The sequence below is a fragment of the Notechis scutatus genome, chromosome 5 (genome assembly GCF_049901735.1).
Source record: "Notechis scutatus isolate UNSWTSFEM ecotype Mainland chromosome 5, rNotScu1.2, whole genome shotgun sequence".
Taxonomy (NCBI): Eukaryota; Metazoa; Chordata; class Lepidosauria; order Squamata; family Elapidae; genus Notechis; species Notechis scutatus.
Genome location: NC_142013.1, coordinates 85627719 through 85647124, shown reverse-complemented (window position 1 = coordinate 85647124; position 19406 = coordinate 85627719). Strand labels below are relative to the sequence as shown.

The window sequence follows — 19406 nt, the reverse complement described above, 5'->3', positions numbered from 1 at the left end:
CCCCCCCCCCCAAATTCTGAAGTTGTGAAAGGCAAAACGATTTAATAGGTGCCTTTGTGAAAGGATTATATAAAGGTTTCTTATGTTCTTGTAGGCACCCTGAAGCTTGAAGAATAATAATATTCTTCCCTTAGGGAATTGGTGTGGATGACAGGGATGGACATATTTGTTAATTTCCAGACTTCTTTTTAAGTGTTTCAAGAATAATGTTATTGCAGGCAGTAGTGAAAATATTAGACTGATTCAAAACATTTCCATTTGACTCTATAATCTCAAGGGATGTATAACATATTGGTGACTTTGGATGATAAAAAGCTGCCCAACACTAATTCTTACAAGTGCACTAATGGAAAATTATTCCCCCTCTCCATATCATCCTAAATATGCCTTCTGCCATAGGTGTATATGAGACATCTTCACATCTATCAGTTTTTTGAGTGACTAATTTTTTTTGGTAACTTTTCAAAAATAAATATAAAAATGTGCAGTTTGCATAACATATGTGGAATAATGCATGTTCAGTTTTTTAAAAATTAAACACAGAGCCATGCTTATATTATGGATATATGTAAATTTCCACCTCAATGTATGTGATTATAGGACCTTGGTGCTTTGTCTCAGTAGGGTTAAATCAACTCAAACCAACATTCTGGGTTGGGGAGGGAGCCAGTTTAATTTGATACAAAAAGTAGTTTGAACTCTTGATGACATGTTATGAGTATAACTACCATTATTCACAAAACAATATTTATTTGGAAGAGAGAATTAATTGACTCTGTCCAAGTCAAAAACCAAAGAGGATTTAGATTGATTTCTCCTAGTCTCAAACGCACAGACATAAAACTAAACCTTTGCCTTTGGCTTGTCTTTCTTTTAAATATAATCCACATGCTTCTTATCTTTACTCTGCCAATGATCTTCTACAAATCTGGAGCATGTTTCTTGTTTTCTATTGACCAAGAGTTAGTTACATATGGTCACTTCCTTTTATATTGAAAAATCATTAAGACAGATTCTCTTTTTTAGTGTTGCTATTGTAATTTATCATTCTGCACAAAGCTCTCATCTTCAAAATATATACCATACAATTGGGAAGTAGGTATTGGCTCTAATTGTGAACAAATGTACTCCCTGCTCAAGATCAGAATTTATTTTGAACACATACAAGCAGTGCTCTAGCATTCTTATCTCTCAGCTCAGGTTATATACTGAGAAGGAGGCAGTCATGCTTCATTATTTATGAGATTCATCTTTGGCCAGAAAAACCTAGGGATTTGGAGCCAGCTGACCTGTGACCTTTCCAAATAGCAAAGAAGAATAATTCATAAGGGGTTCAAATGGAGAGAAGATGAGACATCTGAGGCCTAGGCAAGATTGGTGAGTCAAGTGGGACCTCCTCTGCTGTTCAGACCAGTTTACTTTCACATATCTTCTCTATGAACCTCATGCAGGCTCAGTTTTATCACTGGCCTGCAGCTGTATTATATTCTCAATACAAATCAATTTAACTAGCTGCTAAGAACACTCAATGTGACACACAGTGACAATTTAGAAGGCCGTATTTAAATTTTATGGCTGCATTCAATCACTGGGCATCAAATGTGCTAAATGCAAATTAGGCTGAGGCAGGGCACATACTGATCAAGACAATACAGGTTTTTACAAAAAACAAACATTAGCAAAATCTGCCTCTTGCTTCCTAGGGCTGCTGGAAGCTATTCTTGTGTTTTTTGTGTCTACAGAAATTAGAATCCATTAGTTTCATGCTTTTCAGACGATAAAAAGGCTTACGAATATTACTTGTTTTCAAACACATTCATAACAGCATAAGAAATGTATGTGCTTATTACGGATAAGCAGGAAACTGTTGAGACTTGAAGAATAATCTTTGTAGTTTTGGATACTTAGCACAGCAGTAACTAAATGCAGATTCTTTCTGAGATGTTAACATTATGCGATATAGTATTAAACATACGTAGTTATTTAAAGTAATAATGCTACATGTATTTTGCAAGTTAATTTCTTATAATGGATTCATTTTATAACATATCTAATTTTTAATGTACAGAAAATCTTAAGTATGTAAGTTCTGAATCTATCTTACTGATTACAAGGGATCTAATTCTAATAAACCATCTTTTGCATCACAATTTGAATAATATTACTTATCAGGATTAATTTTTTAAAATTGTCAATAATCTTTGATGAAATGCAAGTATATTTTACAAACTATTTAACTAATAAAGTAACCAACTGCCCCCTGCAGTGACTTAGTAAACATAAATCCTGTTGCACTTTGTATTTCTTATTTATTTAGTTTGCATATTCAGCAAAAGCTTTAATAAAGCCTCTCAAGGCTTTCAAGCAACAATTGGAACATTATCCTCAAAAGATACATAACTACAGTAGTTTTGTTTCATCTATTTGAAAACAGCACTTATAGTAATTTTGTTCATTACTGTGTATAAGCCGTCTGGGAAAGCCAAGGGAAATCATCAAAACCATAAAAAAGCGAAAGTTAGAATATTTGGACATGCGATGCAACACCAGGAAAAATACAGCATACTTCACTTAATCCTCCAAGGTAAGATTGAAGGCAAACGAGGTTCAAATAGAAGAAGAACATCATGGCTTCAAAATCTAAGGAACTGGTTTGGACAAAATTCAACAGCACTTTTTCGTGCGACTGTTGATAAGAATAGGATTGCCAACATGATCACCAATGTACAATGACAGAAATGGCATGAGAAGAAGTGTGTATAGAATTCTGCAATCAAGAGTAAATACAAATGCAACTTGTAGTTACAGAAAAAGTGTTCAAGGCAAGGATGGTTAAAGTTCTTAAGCAAATTATCAGGCCATGACCATGGTAATCACAGCCATAGATCTTGGACAGAAGCTGTCCTTCGACTTCTTGTTGTCCCGGTTATAATTTAAAGACCATGCAGTGAGAAGGGATAAAAAGTTAGCTTGGGGAAGAGGCAGAGAGTCAATTCAGAAATTAATTAATTAATTAATACATTTACAGGCTGTCAATCTTACCACAAGGTAACTACGTGGTATATATCGGCTTTGGATGTCATGAAGGAGACCAGGGAAAGAAGAAAGGAACTAGCAGACTAAAGAAATAGTTTATCTTTTTGAAGTGGATAAAAAAGAGAAGTTATTGTGCCGGTTGGTAGCTTGACCAATATGCAGCATAAGGAACTGTGAGGCAATCACAATGTGGATTTGGTTGGGAATGAATTGTGGTTTGGAAGGCCAAGATTAAGAAAAATGAAGATGAAGAGATTGGACGGAAGATGGAAGGGACAGAGAGGAAAACTGCTACATGGGACATCATACCACGTCAATTATAGTTAATTTTTTTTGGTAAGGAGCAGGGAGAATGCCACTGCTTTTTATAAAAAAATATTTTTATTCGAATTTTTAATATAATGATAATATACTTTTAAAAAAGAAGATAAAAAATACAAAAGAAAAGAAAAGAATGGAGAGCTTTATTGTTTTAAACAGGATATTTGGAGGATTCATCCCCAATGAGATCAATATTTTAAATATGTTTAATGCTAGCAATGTACCTAATTTTTGCATATCCCTCCCTCCATCCAATTTGTACAGCTGCCACTCTGTATGACATTCAACAAACAAATAAAGCCACAAATATAAAAAGTTGAGCTCTGTAAGCTACATCGGCTGCCATTTTGCTTCCAGGTTCAATTCAAGATGTTGGTTTTAATTTTTAAAGACCTTCATGGCATGGAACTGGGCTATTTGAGGGACTTTCTCCCCCAGTTAATCAGCCCATTCCATTAGAGATGGCTGAGAAGGAATGCTGCAGGTACCATCAACTAGAAACCTGTATTTGGTGGGTCCCAGGAGATGTGCAATCTCTAGTGTGGTGCCCACCTAATAAAAGTTTTTTTCCCCCTGAGATTATATGAGATTTGATTTTGATATTCCAGAAGTCCCTCAAGGCCAGGTTATGTTATTAGGCCTGGGGCTGCCAGAGAAATTAATACATGCTTCAATGGCTCCATTGCTGAGATGGCTATTCTTCTCTCTTTGCTTTGGGTTTGTATATTTGTTTTTATATTTATATCTATATTTGTTCTTATATCTCAGATATAGAGATATAAAAAATCCACACTGAAAGATAAATAACCAGCTGAAGATTCCAAATACTCTTCAAGGGCAACCCCGTTAGAGCGCATTGCAACGATGCAGTCTGGAGGTGATTAGGGTGTGACTGACTCCAAGGATGTATACAGATAGTCCTTGATTTACAACAGTTTATTTAATGACTATTTGAAGTTACAATGGCACTGAAAAAAGTGACTTATGACAGCTTTTCACATTTCATGATCATTTGAGCATCCTCATGGTTATGTGATCCAAAACCAGACACGTGGCAACTGATTCATATTTATGACGGTTGCAGTGTCCTGGGGTCCTGTGATAGCCTTTTGCAACCTTCAGACAAACAAAGTCAATGGGGAAGCCAGATTCACTTAACAACTGTGTTACTAACTTAACAACTGCAATGATTCACTTAATCACTTTGGCCAGAAAGGTCATGAAATGGGGAAAAATTCTCTTAACAAATATTTCACTTAGCAATAGAAAATTTTGGGCTCAATTGTGGTTGCATACTGTGTATGCATGTGTATGCGCATGTGTTTGTGGGTGCGTGTATACACATGCACACACCTGTCCCAGGCATCAGGCCTGATGAGAATTAATTCTACAGCAGCTCAAAGAGATCTTTTTAGGAAATTGCACAGGTTGGGGGTAATCAGCTCTTGAATTTAGGATCAACTTCTAAGTTATAGCAGAGACTATATATAAACTAAATTGACCTTACAATCATAGCTTTGATTAGTAAATTGCCATTATGGGGAAATTCCACAACCAGCTCTCACTGCTTGGAATTCACTGGAGTCCTCCTGCTTTCCATTATCATTCTGTAACACAATACCCCACTCATTTTGAGAATTAAGCATTTTTTTCATAAAATTTTCCATCAAAGATGGAATTTCCCACCCCTGGTAAGTTGTGACATTACCATACATATGTGAATATAGAAATGCATGGTTCTGTCAAATTTGGATGGCCTTTCATATGGTTCCAATTTTCACATTCTAGATAGTACCACAGAAAGAAGAAAATATTCCTTAGGTAATAAGGTTTATTAGTGAACCAAACTAGTGTTTTTGTCCCTGCAACAGGATTTGGAAGAGATCTGTAGATTTTGGTTTGTTGCAATCAAGGGAACAGGGATTTTAAGGGTTGGTTACAGTGAGTTTTTTTTTAACCTACGATTGTTTACCAAGGCATTCTACTCACTAAACAGTAAAACATTAAGTCTGGACCCACTGATTACACAGTGGAAATAGCAGTTATAGCTCCTTTTTAAAAAGCCACAGCCTTACAAAATGGCTGCTGCTGGTTCTTTATAAAACAATATTAGTCTTTCTCCATATGGTTGTATCTTTGAGTATGTATGATTGCATAAAGAAAATATGCGCCCTTTATTTTTTTGTAAACTTGATTTTGCTCCCTTAGGAGGATTTTATTTTATTACCCCACTTCTAACAGAAGCTTTCCACATCACAATTTGCATTTTAAACCTAGGGGAGCCATAAAAGCATTTTGCAAAACAACACATAAAAGCTGCTATGGCCTGTTCATTACTGTATGTATGGGAGAAGGCAATTTAAAGCCAATTTTGGTTTATGCAAACCTTTTTACTTGGCTAAAAGGACTCCCTGTATCACAGTCTTGGCTACTCCTATATGAAAGGAGCAATACAACCAATCCATTTTGGACAGGACATGTAATTATTACTGAATTGTAAATCTTCCATATGCTCTTGGAAAACAGAAGTGTGTAAATAACGGCCATGTAAAGAACACTAGGCAGAGTCCTTTTTTTTTTAAAGCTTACTTTATTCTGATGTATAGATTAGTAGAAATAGTAATTTTCAATGCATGCTTCTACATTTTCATTAAAGTTTTTAAAAGCTTTCTTACTCAATGCACATTGGTCTATATAACAATAGCTATTAGGTAAATACCCAATATAGGAAAAAAAGAAATGTTACAAATATCATGAACCTCTTTATCCAGAAATAAGTCCTACAGAATTCACTGGGGCTGAACCCAGAAGTATTTATATAACTGCAAGCAAGATTGGGAGTGTTAAGTCCTCCTGCTAATGTTGATCTGTCTCACACACACAAACACACACAGACCGAAAGGTTTTATGTCATTTATATCAGCTTTGAAAAGTACTACAAAAGTAATAGTACTGTAGTAGCAGCACTTACTATCATTATAAGACATTAATCAAATAATAATAATCTTAATTTTGTTTTCATACAAATCAGAAGTACTGTAGGCATCTATATGTTCCAGATGTTTTGAACTATTTTGAACCCTAATTCCATGATTATCCCTCTGCAGCTGCTGCACAATCGTGGGAAATCTTATATTTGATTTAAGGAGTTCTAGAAATATGCTGTTTATGGCCCCGCAGGCTCCAAATCCTTTTTTTGCTTTCAAATCTGCACATCTGTAATATATATGAAAAGTTTGAAAATATTTATTTAAAAAGATCTTTTTCTTAGTATTTTTCAACTGATTTTGGCACCGCACTTGCCTCGTTTTTTACCACAAAACTTTGTTTAACAACTGGCTTATTGCAGAGACTGAAACTAATTAAGCTTCAGAGGTAGCCCAAGATCACTCAGCTGTCTTCTGTGCCTGTGGAAGATCAGAACCTGGACTTCCCTACTCCAGTCCAGCACCTTAACCGCTATACAGTATCATGCTGGCTCCCTATAAGCATTTAAATAAAAGCATTATCTACCTACTGTCCATCCATCTATCATCTAATATAATTAGAACCAAAGCACAAAATATGTGTAATAACTAAAATACCAGTTAAAGGATAAAGTCAAAACAAATTCATACCATTCCCACTGAAACTGAACACAAATCTTTTTAAAAATGCTTAAAAGCCATTAATGATAGACCTTGGAAGCCTTTGATGCTAACATCAGCTCTTAGATTTTGAGAAAAGACAAATGTATTTGCTCAGTCTCCAAAAATGTCCCAAAATATGGTGTTCAATCAACAGTAGACATTTTCTTGAAACAGATTTTTTAAAACAGATTTATGTCACTTAGCTGTACAGAGCCAAAGGCGTTTTCTAGGAAATATCCCCAACTGCTTGTATGAGAATTTTTCAGTGGAATGTGGAAACTATCGGAACAGGTACAAATCCTGTAAGCGTAATGCAAAAAAACCCCAAGAAGAACACAATGAAATGGGGCTGATTAATCAGAATGTTAGTGTTACGATCCAATAATGTTACAGAATTTTTAAGGTATTGATAATAAAGGATAACAAGTGCATTAAGAATCTATTATGTTGCATGTATCACATGGAAAACATACCACACAGACAAATCCTCAATAACATATCTAAGCCAAGTCAACTGGACATTCTATTCTTTCTTCAGGATAATTCCTGAACAATGTTTTGACTATTTGCCTTTTTTTATCAGATGATCAGCATATGATGATTTTGCTTCTAGGAGAAAGTGGGGAAGAATTCCTAGCACTACAAATAAAAAGAAATTATAGAATAGAGTTATTTCATCTTTTTTCTTCTTAATGGATTTATATTTTCTATTTGTTTTTTTAAAAATGACAGGAGAAGTAGAGGTACGAATAGGAGTAGGAGGAGTAGGAGAAATAGAGATAGGAATAGGAGAAGTAGGAAAAGAAATTATTATTATTATTAATATTAATATTAATAATAGTAATAGCCTGATTCTACAAAAACCACCCTACTTGGAATACCTTATATCCTCCGACGCTACCTTAAGAGTTCCTAGATCCTTGGTTAGGACTCGAGCTGTTGATCTACCAACCAGCCCCAAAGGCTGTGAATCTCACCAAAGATTAACAACAACAACAACAATAATAAAGCAGAATAGAAGAGAAAGAACTGGGGAAGATAACAAAATACAAAGATCTAGAAATAGAACAACTATGGCAAAAGCAAGCAAGGGTAGTACCAATCAGAGGTGGTATTCAGCAGGTTCTGACCAGTTCTGGAGAACTGGTAGTGGAAATTTTGAGTAGTTTGGAGAACTGGCAAATGCCACCTCTAACTGGAGACTTTCCAGTAGCCTTCCCCTGCCATGCTCACCAAGCCACGCCCACAGAACCGGTAATTAAAAAAATTGAATCCCACCACTGGTACCAATAGTTATAGGCGCCTTGGGTGCAGTCCCAAAACAATGGAGCCCCACTTGAGTACCATAGGCATCGACAAATTTGCCATCAATCAATTGCAGAAGGCAGCTTTACTTGGAATAGCTTCCATCCTGCGGCGATATCTGTAACACCATCAAACATCCAGATTTGCCTATCCCAGGTCCTTGGTAAGGACTCAATAGGTAGGCAAAAATGCCAAACTCAGTCTGAACATCTGGTTGATGAATGATATGAATAATAATAATATGAATAATAATAATAGTAGTAGTTTATTTTGGGGACTTGTGCCATCCAATTCCTCTATTGTAATGTAATAGCCAAAGCACATGAAGTCAGTTCAATCTGGTCTCTCCCATTATTGACTGAGTATTGTGATTAATTAAAAGTTTACCTGGACTGGCGCACTTGTGGACAGATGAGCCACATCTCCAATTCTGGCCGCAGCCCGGGGGTCACTTGAACTTATCAGAACAGGAGCACTAATCTCCATGGAATGCCTATTATTCAAGGCCTGGGAGGACTTGTGGGTCATACTGAGAGCTGTGAAGGAGTGGCGCTTCTTAGCATTCTTTTTGCCGTCAATATGTCGCTGAATGGCACTGACTGCTCCAGCGCTATTCAGTGTGCAGCACTGGGCTGTGCTTACTGCCAGGTTTGTGTCAACTGGCAAAGAGACATCATTGCCAGATGCAGCAGCTACATTGGTCTTGTCCATCTCAATAAGCTGCTTAGCTGATTCATTGAGCTAAAAGAAGAAATAAAAAAGAAGGGGAAAAGAGGGCATTACAAAGGTGTTGTCTTTGAATATCTACACAATTCAAATTCCATCATCAAATGAGAGAATAAACAATAGAAGCCAATCAGTGTAAGAATGAAATTTTGCTAGTACTTTAACTTGCACGTATCAGTGTAATGTTTTTTCCAGTTCACTTAAATTCAACTAGAACTTACTGTTAGTTAAATGTATATGAGATTATCAGAATTCTTTCTTAGAAGCAGAGTACAAAACACAGTTAGTGTGCTATTTATTTTGAATAAAAATAAAAATAAAAATTCTATCACATAGATGTTTTGTGAACAGAAAAGCCAATTCCTCCCATGCAGTTTGTTCAATGATCAGAAATCACACTGATGAATTAGTCTTCTTTTGATAAGCTGAAGTTATTATTTATTGATTAGAGTAGTCCTGTCATACAAGCATTGTGCCATACAATAACAAAGAGAAAGGGACATTACAGAGCGATAACTCTACTATAGTGCAAAATTTACAGTTCCATCACTGTAATAAGACATTTCTTCATACAAATCCTAAACATACAGAGATATATATAAAGAGATTTCCTCCCTCCCTCCTATCTTTTGTAAATCCAATAGAAAAAAAATACCCAGGTCATTATCTTAGATTATCATTAGTATTTTTCTTTTAATTTAAACCCACCACTTTTAAAAACCAATGTCTTTTGTAGGTCCAATGAAACATCCTTTCTCCAAACCGTGTTGGTTGAAAATTTGGTGGTCCTTACAGTTCACGTTTTAAAGAACAGACAGCAACTGTGTCCAGGAAAGCCTTTGCACAGATCCATTTTGAATGCAAATTTGCATGTTCCTAGATTGGGAAGCTTTTTGTTCATGGTTACTCATATCTTAATCATTTCCCAGGTAGACTATTGCAATACATTATTCTTGAAGAACATTCAGAAACTGGAACTGGCTGACCCATGCATCTGTTGTTAATGTCTGTTTAATTATAGTTGTTTTTTTTCATCATAGTTACTTAAGCTATTTAAGTTACAGCTAGTCCTCAACTTACAACAGTTCATTTAGTGACCAAAGTTACCACAGCTCTGAAAAAGTGATTTATGGCTGTTTTCCACACTCATGACCACTGCAGCATCTCTATGGTCACGTGATCAAAATTCAGATGTTTGGCAACTGGCTCATATTTATGAACAGTTGCGGTGTCCTGTGGTCACATGATCAGCTTTTGCGACCTTCTGACAAGACAATGGGGAAGCCGGATTCAATTGTGTCAAGAAAGGTTGTAAAGCAGGGCAAAACTCACTTAACAAGTTTCTCACTTAGCAACATAAATTTGCTCAATGGTGGTTGTAAGTCAAGGAGTACCTGTAAAAGGTGTATTCACATTTCTCAGATAAGTGCAGCCATTCATGACCCCAAGGACACTGCAACCATTTATGTTTCAATAGTCCAATTTTATTGGGATTCTTAGTCCCTTTAAACTTTCTAAAATCAAAATCTTTAGCTTTTTGCTAAAGGCTTTCCAGGCCACAGTTGCTATCTGTTTCTTAAAACACAAACTGTAAGTCCCAAAGGGACACCAAATTTTGAAACAACACGTGTTAGGGAAACAATCCAGACTCAAAAATGGGAAATCTCAGATCTGATCAGTCTTAAAACCCACAGCCACTTAGTCTTGCTAGGACTATAAGCCAAAGCCTTTTCTTCCCCATTCAGATTCCAACAGCCTCTCTCAATTGCGAAAAAACCTTCATAGGATCACTTAGACAATCAAGGGCAGATATATTATCAGTGTTATCCATGATGTCATCGTCTCTACCCATACCCATAATTCGATTTCTTATGTCAGAACAACATTCCCAGATTATACAGATCCAGTCTCCAGAGATTTTCTGAAATAGCCAGATCTTTACAGGTTCCTAGAAGATTATGAGTGATCATCCTTTTTTTTTTTTTATAAAAACGGTTTAGAACACTTATTTATTTATTTAATTTATATGCTGTCTATCTAACTTTGAAAGTGACTCCTTTTAAAACCACATATGTGCGACATTAATTGTTTTAAACTATTTATAAATGATATATATACTTCTCAACTCCTATTTTAAAACTTCTTGTGATTTTTATTAAATCTATAAATTATTTTAGACTTTGGTCCAAAGCTACCCATCCACTGAGCTGAAGATATAGTACGGTTCTCACAGCAGCAGCAGCCTCTATTCTAGTTTCACCAGAAAAAAACAAATCATCATTTCTTTATTAATATGCTTTGCTCTTTAAATGATAGGGGAAATCTGTACTCCATGGACTTCTATAATGGGAAGAATATATCATTTCTAATAAGAATCAACTAATCTACTGTAATATATCTCTAGTACTTGTATTCTTAACATACTTGTATTCTTAACATACTATTGTATTTGTTTCATCTTTACTGATGATCCTGAACTTAAAAAGAAAACAACTCACTTCCAAGGGTCCAATTTATTTGAATCTTCTACCAGGGGTGGGATTCAAATGTTTTAACAACTGGTTCTGTGGACGTGGCTAGGTGGGTGCGGTCATGTCACTGAGTGGGCATGGCTTCTTTTTTTTTTGCAGCCCCCCATTTTTTGGGCCTTTTGGGCCTCAGGGAAGCCTCCTGGGGGGTGTTTTTGCTCCCCCCTCCATTTTTTGCCTTCCTAGGCCTCAGGGAAGCTTCCTGGGCAAAGCAGTAAGATAGCGAGGGGAATCCCGGCACAGCTGATCATAGGAACAGCTGATCATCAGGAGGGGGGAAAAAAGAAATACCTTAAGAAGTGAGTGGGAGGCGGAGAACACAGTCAGTGATGTCAGGCATGCACGCAATGTCACGCATGCGTGATAAAGACTGACTGGGCAGGGACCGGCGTGCAGAAAGGGGAGGGGCCAGCCAGGGGCATGATTTGCCAGTTCTCCGAACTGCGCAGAATCATAACAACCGGTTCTATAGAACTGGTCCGAACCAGTAGAATCCCACCCCTGTCTTCTACCAATGACAAAGGAAGATATGATGATTGTAAGACTGAGCTGCATCCATTCTATACTGAATGTGTTAATTTAAATGTTCTGCAAATGCAGAACATTTCACAAAAGGTTCATTCAGTCTCCATTACAATAACTTAGAGAGATTCTACAGTATCAAGACATATAGTGTAATGTTTACATATCTTGTTTCAGGTAAAGAATAAGTACAATTAATTGATTTTAACATATTAATTTCCTGTTAGGTTGTGATAGTGGATTAAAAACCCAGATTCTTTGCTAATCCACCTCCTAGGTGTCTTCTCTTTCAAGAGCTCAGAAAAAGTTATTTATGCACACACACAAAAATAATTATACATGTTTACACTTACACAATACTTTTATATTTACTTGAGTATTCTGATGCTAGTGTTCAATACTCCTGCATATATACTTTTTAATTTTTACATTCTTATATTAATATTTGTAGAAATTCTGACCTAACTATTATGTTCTCCAACATCAAACAATATGTATTTACTATGATCTTTATATATAGCCTCTCTGTTATTTACCAGGAAGGTTGTTTAGAAGTAAATTCCAAAAAGAATGCATATCAAAGCAGTCTGTGTTTAAGACAGGATAGCATCCACGAGTTTGTAAAAAGAAAATAAATAATGCATATAGCAACAGTAAGCATTAATCCCCTGACAGTGAACAAGATATTTTTTTCTTCCCTAGAGCAATTATAATGTTTGAGTAGGAAATGTTACAGGTAATATTTTACCTAAGTAGAAACCTATATTTTTTGTGGATAATATTCCTCAAGAATACTATTTTCTATGAATATATAATATTGAATAATATACCTTTAATTTCATATTTGACAAGCTGTAGACATTTAGGGGAGACATAAAATCCTTGAGCAGATTATTAAATTCCTTCACCTTAAACTATCACAACAAAACATATACTAACATTGCTGAGATGTGATTTACTCACAGCTAGTATAATCCAGCTATTTCACAATGTAATACAGTCCAGTGATCTCATTTTTGGATTTACAGGCTTAATTTATACAGGCTTCTGTGTGAAAACTAAGCTTTGTTGGCAGTCCCAATGTACAATTTATCATTGTAAATAATCTTTAAAAAATATTGGTAAAATTCAACCAATAAAATATTTTTCTGATTCTACCCTTTACTAAAATTTTTCCAATAACTGATTGATATTACTCCATTTTGAACAATAGTAGTTAGTGGTCAGTATTAAATATTGTGAATATGAGTAGAACAACTAAGCCTTAACTGATTTTTTGTACATGGCATGTGTGTTAAAAATCCAATTCACCAAGTTTGATAGACACCTCTGCAAATCTGCATGTTGGACCTAATTATATTGTCTTGTACGTGGCTCAAGAAAATTTTCTTTTATTAATAGAAATTCTATTTTGCAGCTGTGACTACTGAACAGCTTGAAGAATTTATTCAAAAGCAGATTTCTACATTTATGAGTTATACTGCCAATAAGAGAATGTCTAAGTGCACATTGGGCATTGTTTGTGGTTCAACGAAAAGAGCTGAAAGTTACGTAAGATTGAAAAAAATTCAGACTTATTAAATATTTCTATTCCTGGGAATAATAGGAATCATCTAAGTTTGTTAAAATCAGTTCTCTTAAAGTCTAAAGTTTGACTTTATTCCTTGTGCTTGCATTATGTTGAATTTCAATATTGAATATTTTCCAGAATATTTTAGGCTTCTTTCCAAACATCTTTGATGGGACAGAAAGTGACACTATGGGAAATAGTAGGATCCTACAAAAGATGGACGTTGAAAATTTCAGCTTCTTCCCCAGATTTTAAAAGAGCAAAATATTAACTAGTAACTATAATTTTAAAATGTTTGTGCAGTTCCTCCTTTCATAATGACATTATAGACTGCCAAAACAAGTAAGAATGAATTCTCAGAATATTTTTGACTGAACAATCCCCTGAAGATTTCTTTACAATAATTAGTTTAGTCCTAGTGCATTGATTAACAGGAGCATAACAGCCAAGAAAATTCCCACTACGTATCATTTAATCAAATAAACTGCCTGCATCTAACATTATAAGTATAGAACATCATCAGCCATTACACTACCATAAGCAGTCAATGTTTCAATAACAGTTGCTAAAACATAATTTAAAAAATTATAGTTGTTGTCACTGAAGAATTTATGTCCATGGTGCTTTGCATAATATTGAATACTGTACTGCTGTTGTGAATATGCAGGCAGCTATTTTATTTTTTATTTTTCCTTCAGGTCTTTCAAAGAGAGTGGTGCCTTATATCTGAGGGACGGGTTACAACAGTGGGAAGGACTTATGTTGAGAGATTTATTTACATGTTATTACGTGTAACTGTCATGTTATGAGATGAAGGCTGTGCATGTAGGTTTTCCACTCATTTTATAACATTCCTACGAGATAGCATGATTGGCCTTAAGTTACCTTATATAACATAAATAGATCATGATTAGATCTTCCCATTCCATTCCAGCATATTAATCATTATATTACATAAGTTGCAATTCACAGTCAACAAAATGTTGTTTCAGTATAATAAACTCAAACAGTATATTCATAGTATATTCATTAAGAAGCCCTTACTGGCGATGTCAGAAAGTGGGACTTAATTAACTTGTGATAAACTATTCACTCTATCTGTCACACTTCATTGTTACATGCAAGTTTCCTTATGCACTATAGAAATAAACTTCTGAGTGGAGTGGGAATTATGCATGCAGTTTGACTAAACATTATGATCAGTATTGGCACACTATACTAGTGAAAGTCTAGAGCCTGCAATGTGAATTAGAGGTTCCACAAATTGCAGCACTATCAGGTGCAAACAGCTTACAAGTGTAGATTTGATTTATATGCAAAGGCTGCTATGAATAAGAATTTTCCTGGAGAAGCTCACTTTTAATAAATCATTCCATTACAGGATTAGCTTGGTTCGCAACTTGCGTCTTCAAAAAACAGCAACTACCTGGATTAGAGAAGAATTCAGTATACTAGACATTCATAGAAATGGAAAACAGCAGAGAGAGAGAAAAGTACAGTTTCAAGCAAGTGTAAATTCAATTCTACAGTAACTGAAGGTAAACTTTCAAACTGAAGTTTTGTCTTTGTTGGTTTATATTTCTCAAAATGATCAACTAAAATGGGCAGTATATTCTTCCCAGAAAAGTCTATGAGTTTTCAAAAGTGCATTTGTGATGAATGACCTATTTGTGTGTGTGTGTATGTATGTATGTTTATGTGTTCATGTCAGGGTAACAGAAAAATCCTGCACTTTGTATTCACCATCAAAAGAATTATATAGATTTCACCCTAAAAATCAGACAAGTTAAAACAATCAAGCTTTTTCTCTCAACAAAAAAGCACAAAGATAATCTGAGCTTACCTCCACATACAGAATAGGGAATATTCCAATTTTATCTCCCAGCATTCCTTCTGCCCAATTATCATCTACTCTCCGGATGACAGTTAAAATTTCATCCTAAAAAATTATAGATAATACACAAAATTAAATTAAGACTTTTCCTTTTGTTTCAAAGGAAATGAGGAGAAAAAAATCCTTTAAATATATCTCACAAATTTCTCACAAAGAAAAGCAAAAACAAACATTCTAGGAAGCCAATGATTTTTACTCGAATAAGATATAACTAGTTACACATTTCTAACTACTTTTCCAACTATTTAAAAGACTACAAATCAATTTTTAAAATTCCATTTAGCCATTGTTAAAAAAAAGTATGAAATGCTTTTTTTTTTGGTGCTATCTTGATTTGCTTGTAATCTTTTATTGTGTGTATATGTGTGTGTGTGTGTGTGTGTGTGTGTGTGTTTATGCATTCAGGATAAGGCCCACAGACAGTTCAGTTCTGGTACTCAAGACTAATTTCAAAATGCATGCTTTCTAAACTTGACTCCTGTTCAAAGAACCTGATTTTCAAATGTATACAACATAGATCCCCAAATTCTAACGCCTACTCTTTCTTCCAAAGAATGCAATTTATCCCATGAAATGTGCTCATATGTTTCATATTAACTCCTTTACTTCTGTTATATGAAGTATTTTCTTTTTCAATTTCCTCAACTTCCTTTTTCAGCTGTAATAATTAGCCATTTCATATGCTAATTATTATAATGGAAAAAGAATAGCATATGTTTCCTTTTATTGACCAAATCTGGCTTTTCAAATTGTGAAGTGAAATGTTTTGTGATTCCACTAAGTGAAGACCGATGAGGGATGACTAAGATAATTTTTAAAATGTATTTCCACATAGTAAAATTTAGTTTTCATACTTTTTGTAGGCTGACTACTGAGTTTTTCAGTTAAGTTACTTTGAGTATTTCCTGATTTGGTGGCTCTATAGAGCCAAATATTTATAGCCAAATAAACAAAAAAATACCAACTCATTACCATTTTAAATCTGCACTGAAATATCTGCTTACAGAAAAATTTCAAAAAACGCCCAAGAATTGAAAATATAAAATTCAGTGTTCAGGGAATTTGAAATCCATAAATATATACTGATAAAAAATGTCAAAAATACTATGTAATACAAAAGAAAGACAGATGTTATGTTGGAATGAATTGCCATCACAAACAATTCTCTCAAACTCTGTTGTCCATAGTACAGAAGCTGGTTTAGTTGTTCCTGCTTCTACATGTTTTCTTTGGCTGCTGGTCTCCTATGTCTTCTGAACTTGACATTTCAAAAGAGGTATCTTGAAGGCAGTTGGCTTGCTCTCTGCCATTTTCACAAACAGAGGATTAATGCTGCCTGCTCCTTACAGAAGCCCCTCCTCTTCCTCACTTATATTCATCATGTTGCTTTCTCCAACACGTTTTCTCCTCCATCTGCCTTGGTGTAATGAATATTAGGAGTGTACATGACCACAGATTTCAAGGCAGAATGATGCAAGGACAGCCCATGTAGCATCTGTCTGTAATTCTTATAAACAGCTTATACTTTCATGCACTACACTACAACTCTTGGGAGATGATGCAGTTTCTTTAAGGAAGCAGCCTTTTGCTTTCAAATTCAAAATACTATCCAACCCTAATGAATATAACACACTAAAGCCTCAGTTTAACAGATTGTCCATTTGGCAGACTTCTGATGCAACAGACCACATATTCTGCCCAGATGCTCTGTTGAAATAATGGACCAGCCTCTTGCATCAAAACCCATAATTTGATTGAGGCATTATAATTATATTATTTTATATTAATGCTCTGTTATGTCATATAGTGAAAGAAATCACCCAGTCTTTTCACAGAGTTGCTGTGGGGAAAATAGGAGGATGAGGGAGTGATATGTATGTTAGCTGCCTGGAGTTATTTATAAAAATAATACGGGTAAATGGAATAAAAATAAATAAATAAATAAATTGCAAATTAATGAATAGTGAAGTTTAATGGGCTTTTCTCAGGTGATCCATTAAAGTGGGATTTTTCTCTAATAAACTTTGCAATCAAAACTTTAAGAACAGAAAGAAATGTTTCTATTTATAAAAGAAGCTACTAAGCCACTAAGCTATGATGTCTACTTAGTTCAGTTTTGAATCCTTAATGTGAACTGAAACAATAATATTTACCCAGATTTGCAGTTCCTTAAATGTTAAGATGTACTTCATAGTGTAAAGAAATGTTCATTGATTTGTATATTGGTGAAAAGTATGAAGAAAGATGCACATAAGGGAAAATATAGCATATACCCCAAAAATTGCTTAGGAAAAATATATAAAAATGTACATAGGGGAAGAAATGCATAGAAATATTTACCTTATGAGAAATATATGAAAGCTCTTCATATCAGCTTAAAAAAAATAACACAACTGGCAAGGAAACAAGGTGGAATAAATTTAAGGCTGAGGGAAAAAAGGAGCACAGCAAAATTGATTTGGCAGATGCACTGTTATGTAGACTAAGCTGTCTGCCTAATTTTCATCTCGTGTAGCTATGGAGTGTTATATAACTACATGAGGAATGAAATCAGTGGGATGATATTCCCTAGTACACAAAATACATTATTTGCAGGACAAAAGCAGAGCCATTGCCAGCTTTGTAAAGTGCCTTTGAACATTCCACTGAAAAATTTAATGGGTTATTCCAGGTCTTTTCTGACTCAGATCAGTTTTTATGTCACATTTTATATGAAAACATCAGATGCATGCAACATTTACCATTCTGTTCCACCACAACATACAAATTACTGGCATACAGTTCTGTGAACTGTTTATATTTTATGTTAACAAAAACAAACACTGGCAACCTGTATTTCTACACCAAGGATACACTGGGAAAAACAAGGGTTATACTAACATTTTTGTGAACCAACTCTTTTATCCTAGTCCATATTTTTCAAGTTGTCCTTATTTGCAAAGCCTGATTTTTACATTATTTATTTGGGGCTATAATTCATAGAAGGGGTCACTAAAGCAATGAGCTGTCTGTAATAGACTTTACCTGCTAACTTTCAGACTAGGAGGAAGAAGAGAAGGAAGAGGAAAGGGAAATTCTCAAGAGATTCTCAAAAGACCAGAAACATTGCCTAGTACCATGCTGTGTTTGTTGTGGAATTTGGCAGGTACCCTGCTCTGACCATGATGAGCTCCATATGTTCCCAGGATTCAGGCACAGACTTGACAGGAATGAGTTTCTCCTGTCCAGATTGGTTTCTTCTGCTCTTTTTAATTCAAGACAAATTGAAGAAAATTAGACTAAACCTATTAAATGCAGCTTCTAAATCTCTCTGAATCAACCCTGGCTGCTGAAGAAAATGCTGATTTGTGTACTGCATGTGGATTTCTGGGAAACATCTGACTGGTTAGTATGTGGGATGCTGGATAATCTCTTAACATGACCTAACAGGATTCCTTTGTTTTTAAATTGTTATACACTGACTTGGGAACATCTTTTAGAAACAGGATATGAACTGAATCAGGAAATAAACAATCCATCATTTATTTACATAAATGATGAAGTGCCACTTGATCTTACTGCTTGGTCTGCTATTCTATGCATACTGATTTCTATCAAACAAGGCTGTGAATCATTGTTTCAAAATTGTAGTCTATGTGAGATTTTATGTCCTTTCTTCTGTTCCTTGTTGCTAATATGCCTCAGAATTAATCACAGTCTGACATCTGCTCCATGTTATTGTTAAGATAAGAAATTCTATTTTATCATTGACATCAAAAGCTATGCTGGAAATCAATCACTTCAGTCAAAATTGATTTTATTTGCATTAAATGGAGTAGAAGTCAGCTATTTTTTCAGAGAGGAGGAAATTACATGGAAAAACGTTTCAAATAGTT

The 19406-nt window shown here is 34.9% G+C and overlaps 1 protein-coding gene across 1 annotated transcript in view; it reads right to left on the bottom strand.

Moving 5' to 3' along the window:
• Nucleotides 1-19406, bottom strand: part of SH3RF3 (SH3 domain containing ring finger 3) — a 215848-nt gene that overhangs the window by 44962 nt on the left and 151480 nt on the right. The window contains 2 exon segments of the mRNA XM_026666749.2: nucleotides 8679-9032; nucleotides 15481-15576. Of these exon segments, the coding sequence (XP_026522534.2) occupies nucleotides 8679-9032; nucleotides 15481-15576 (450 nt within the window).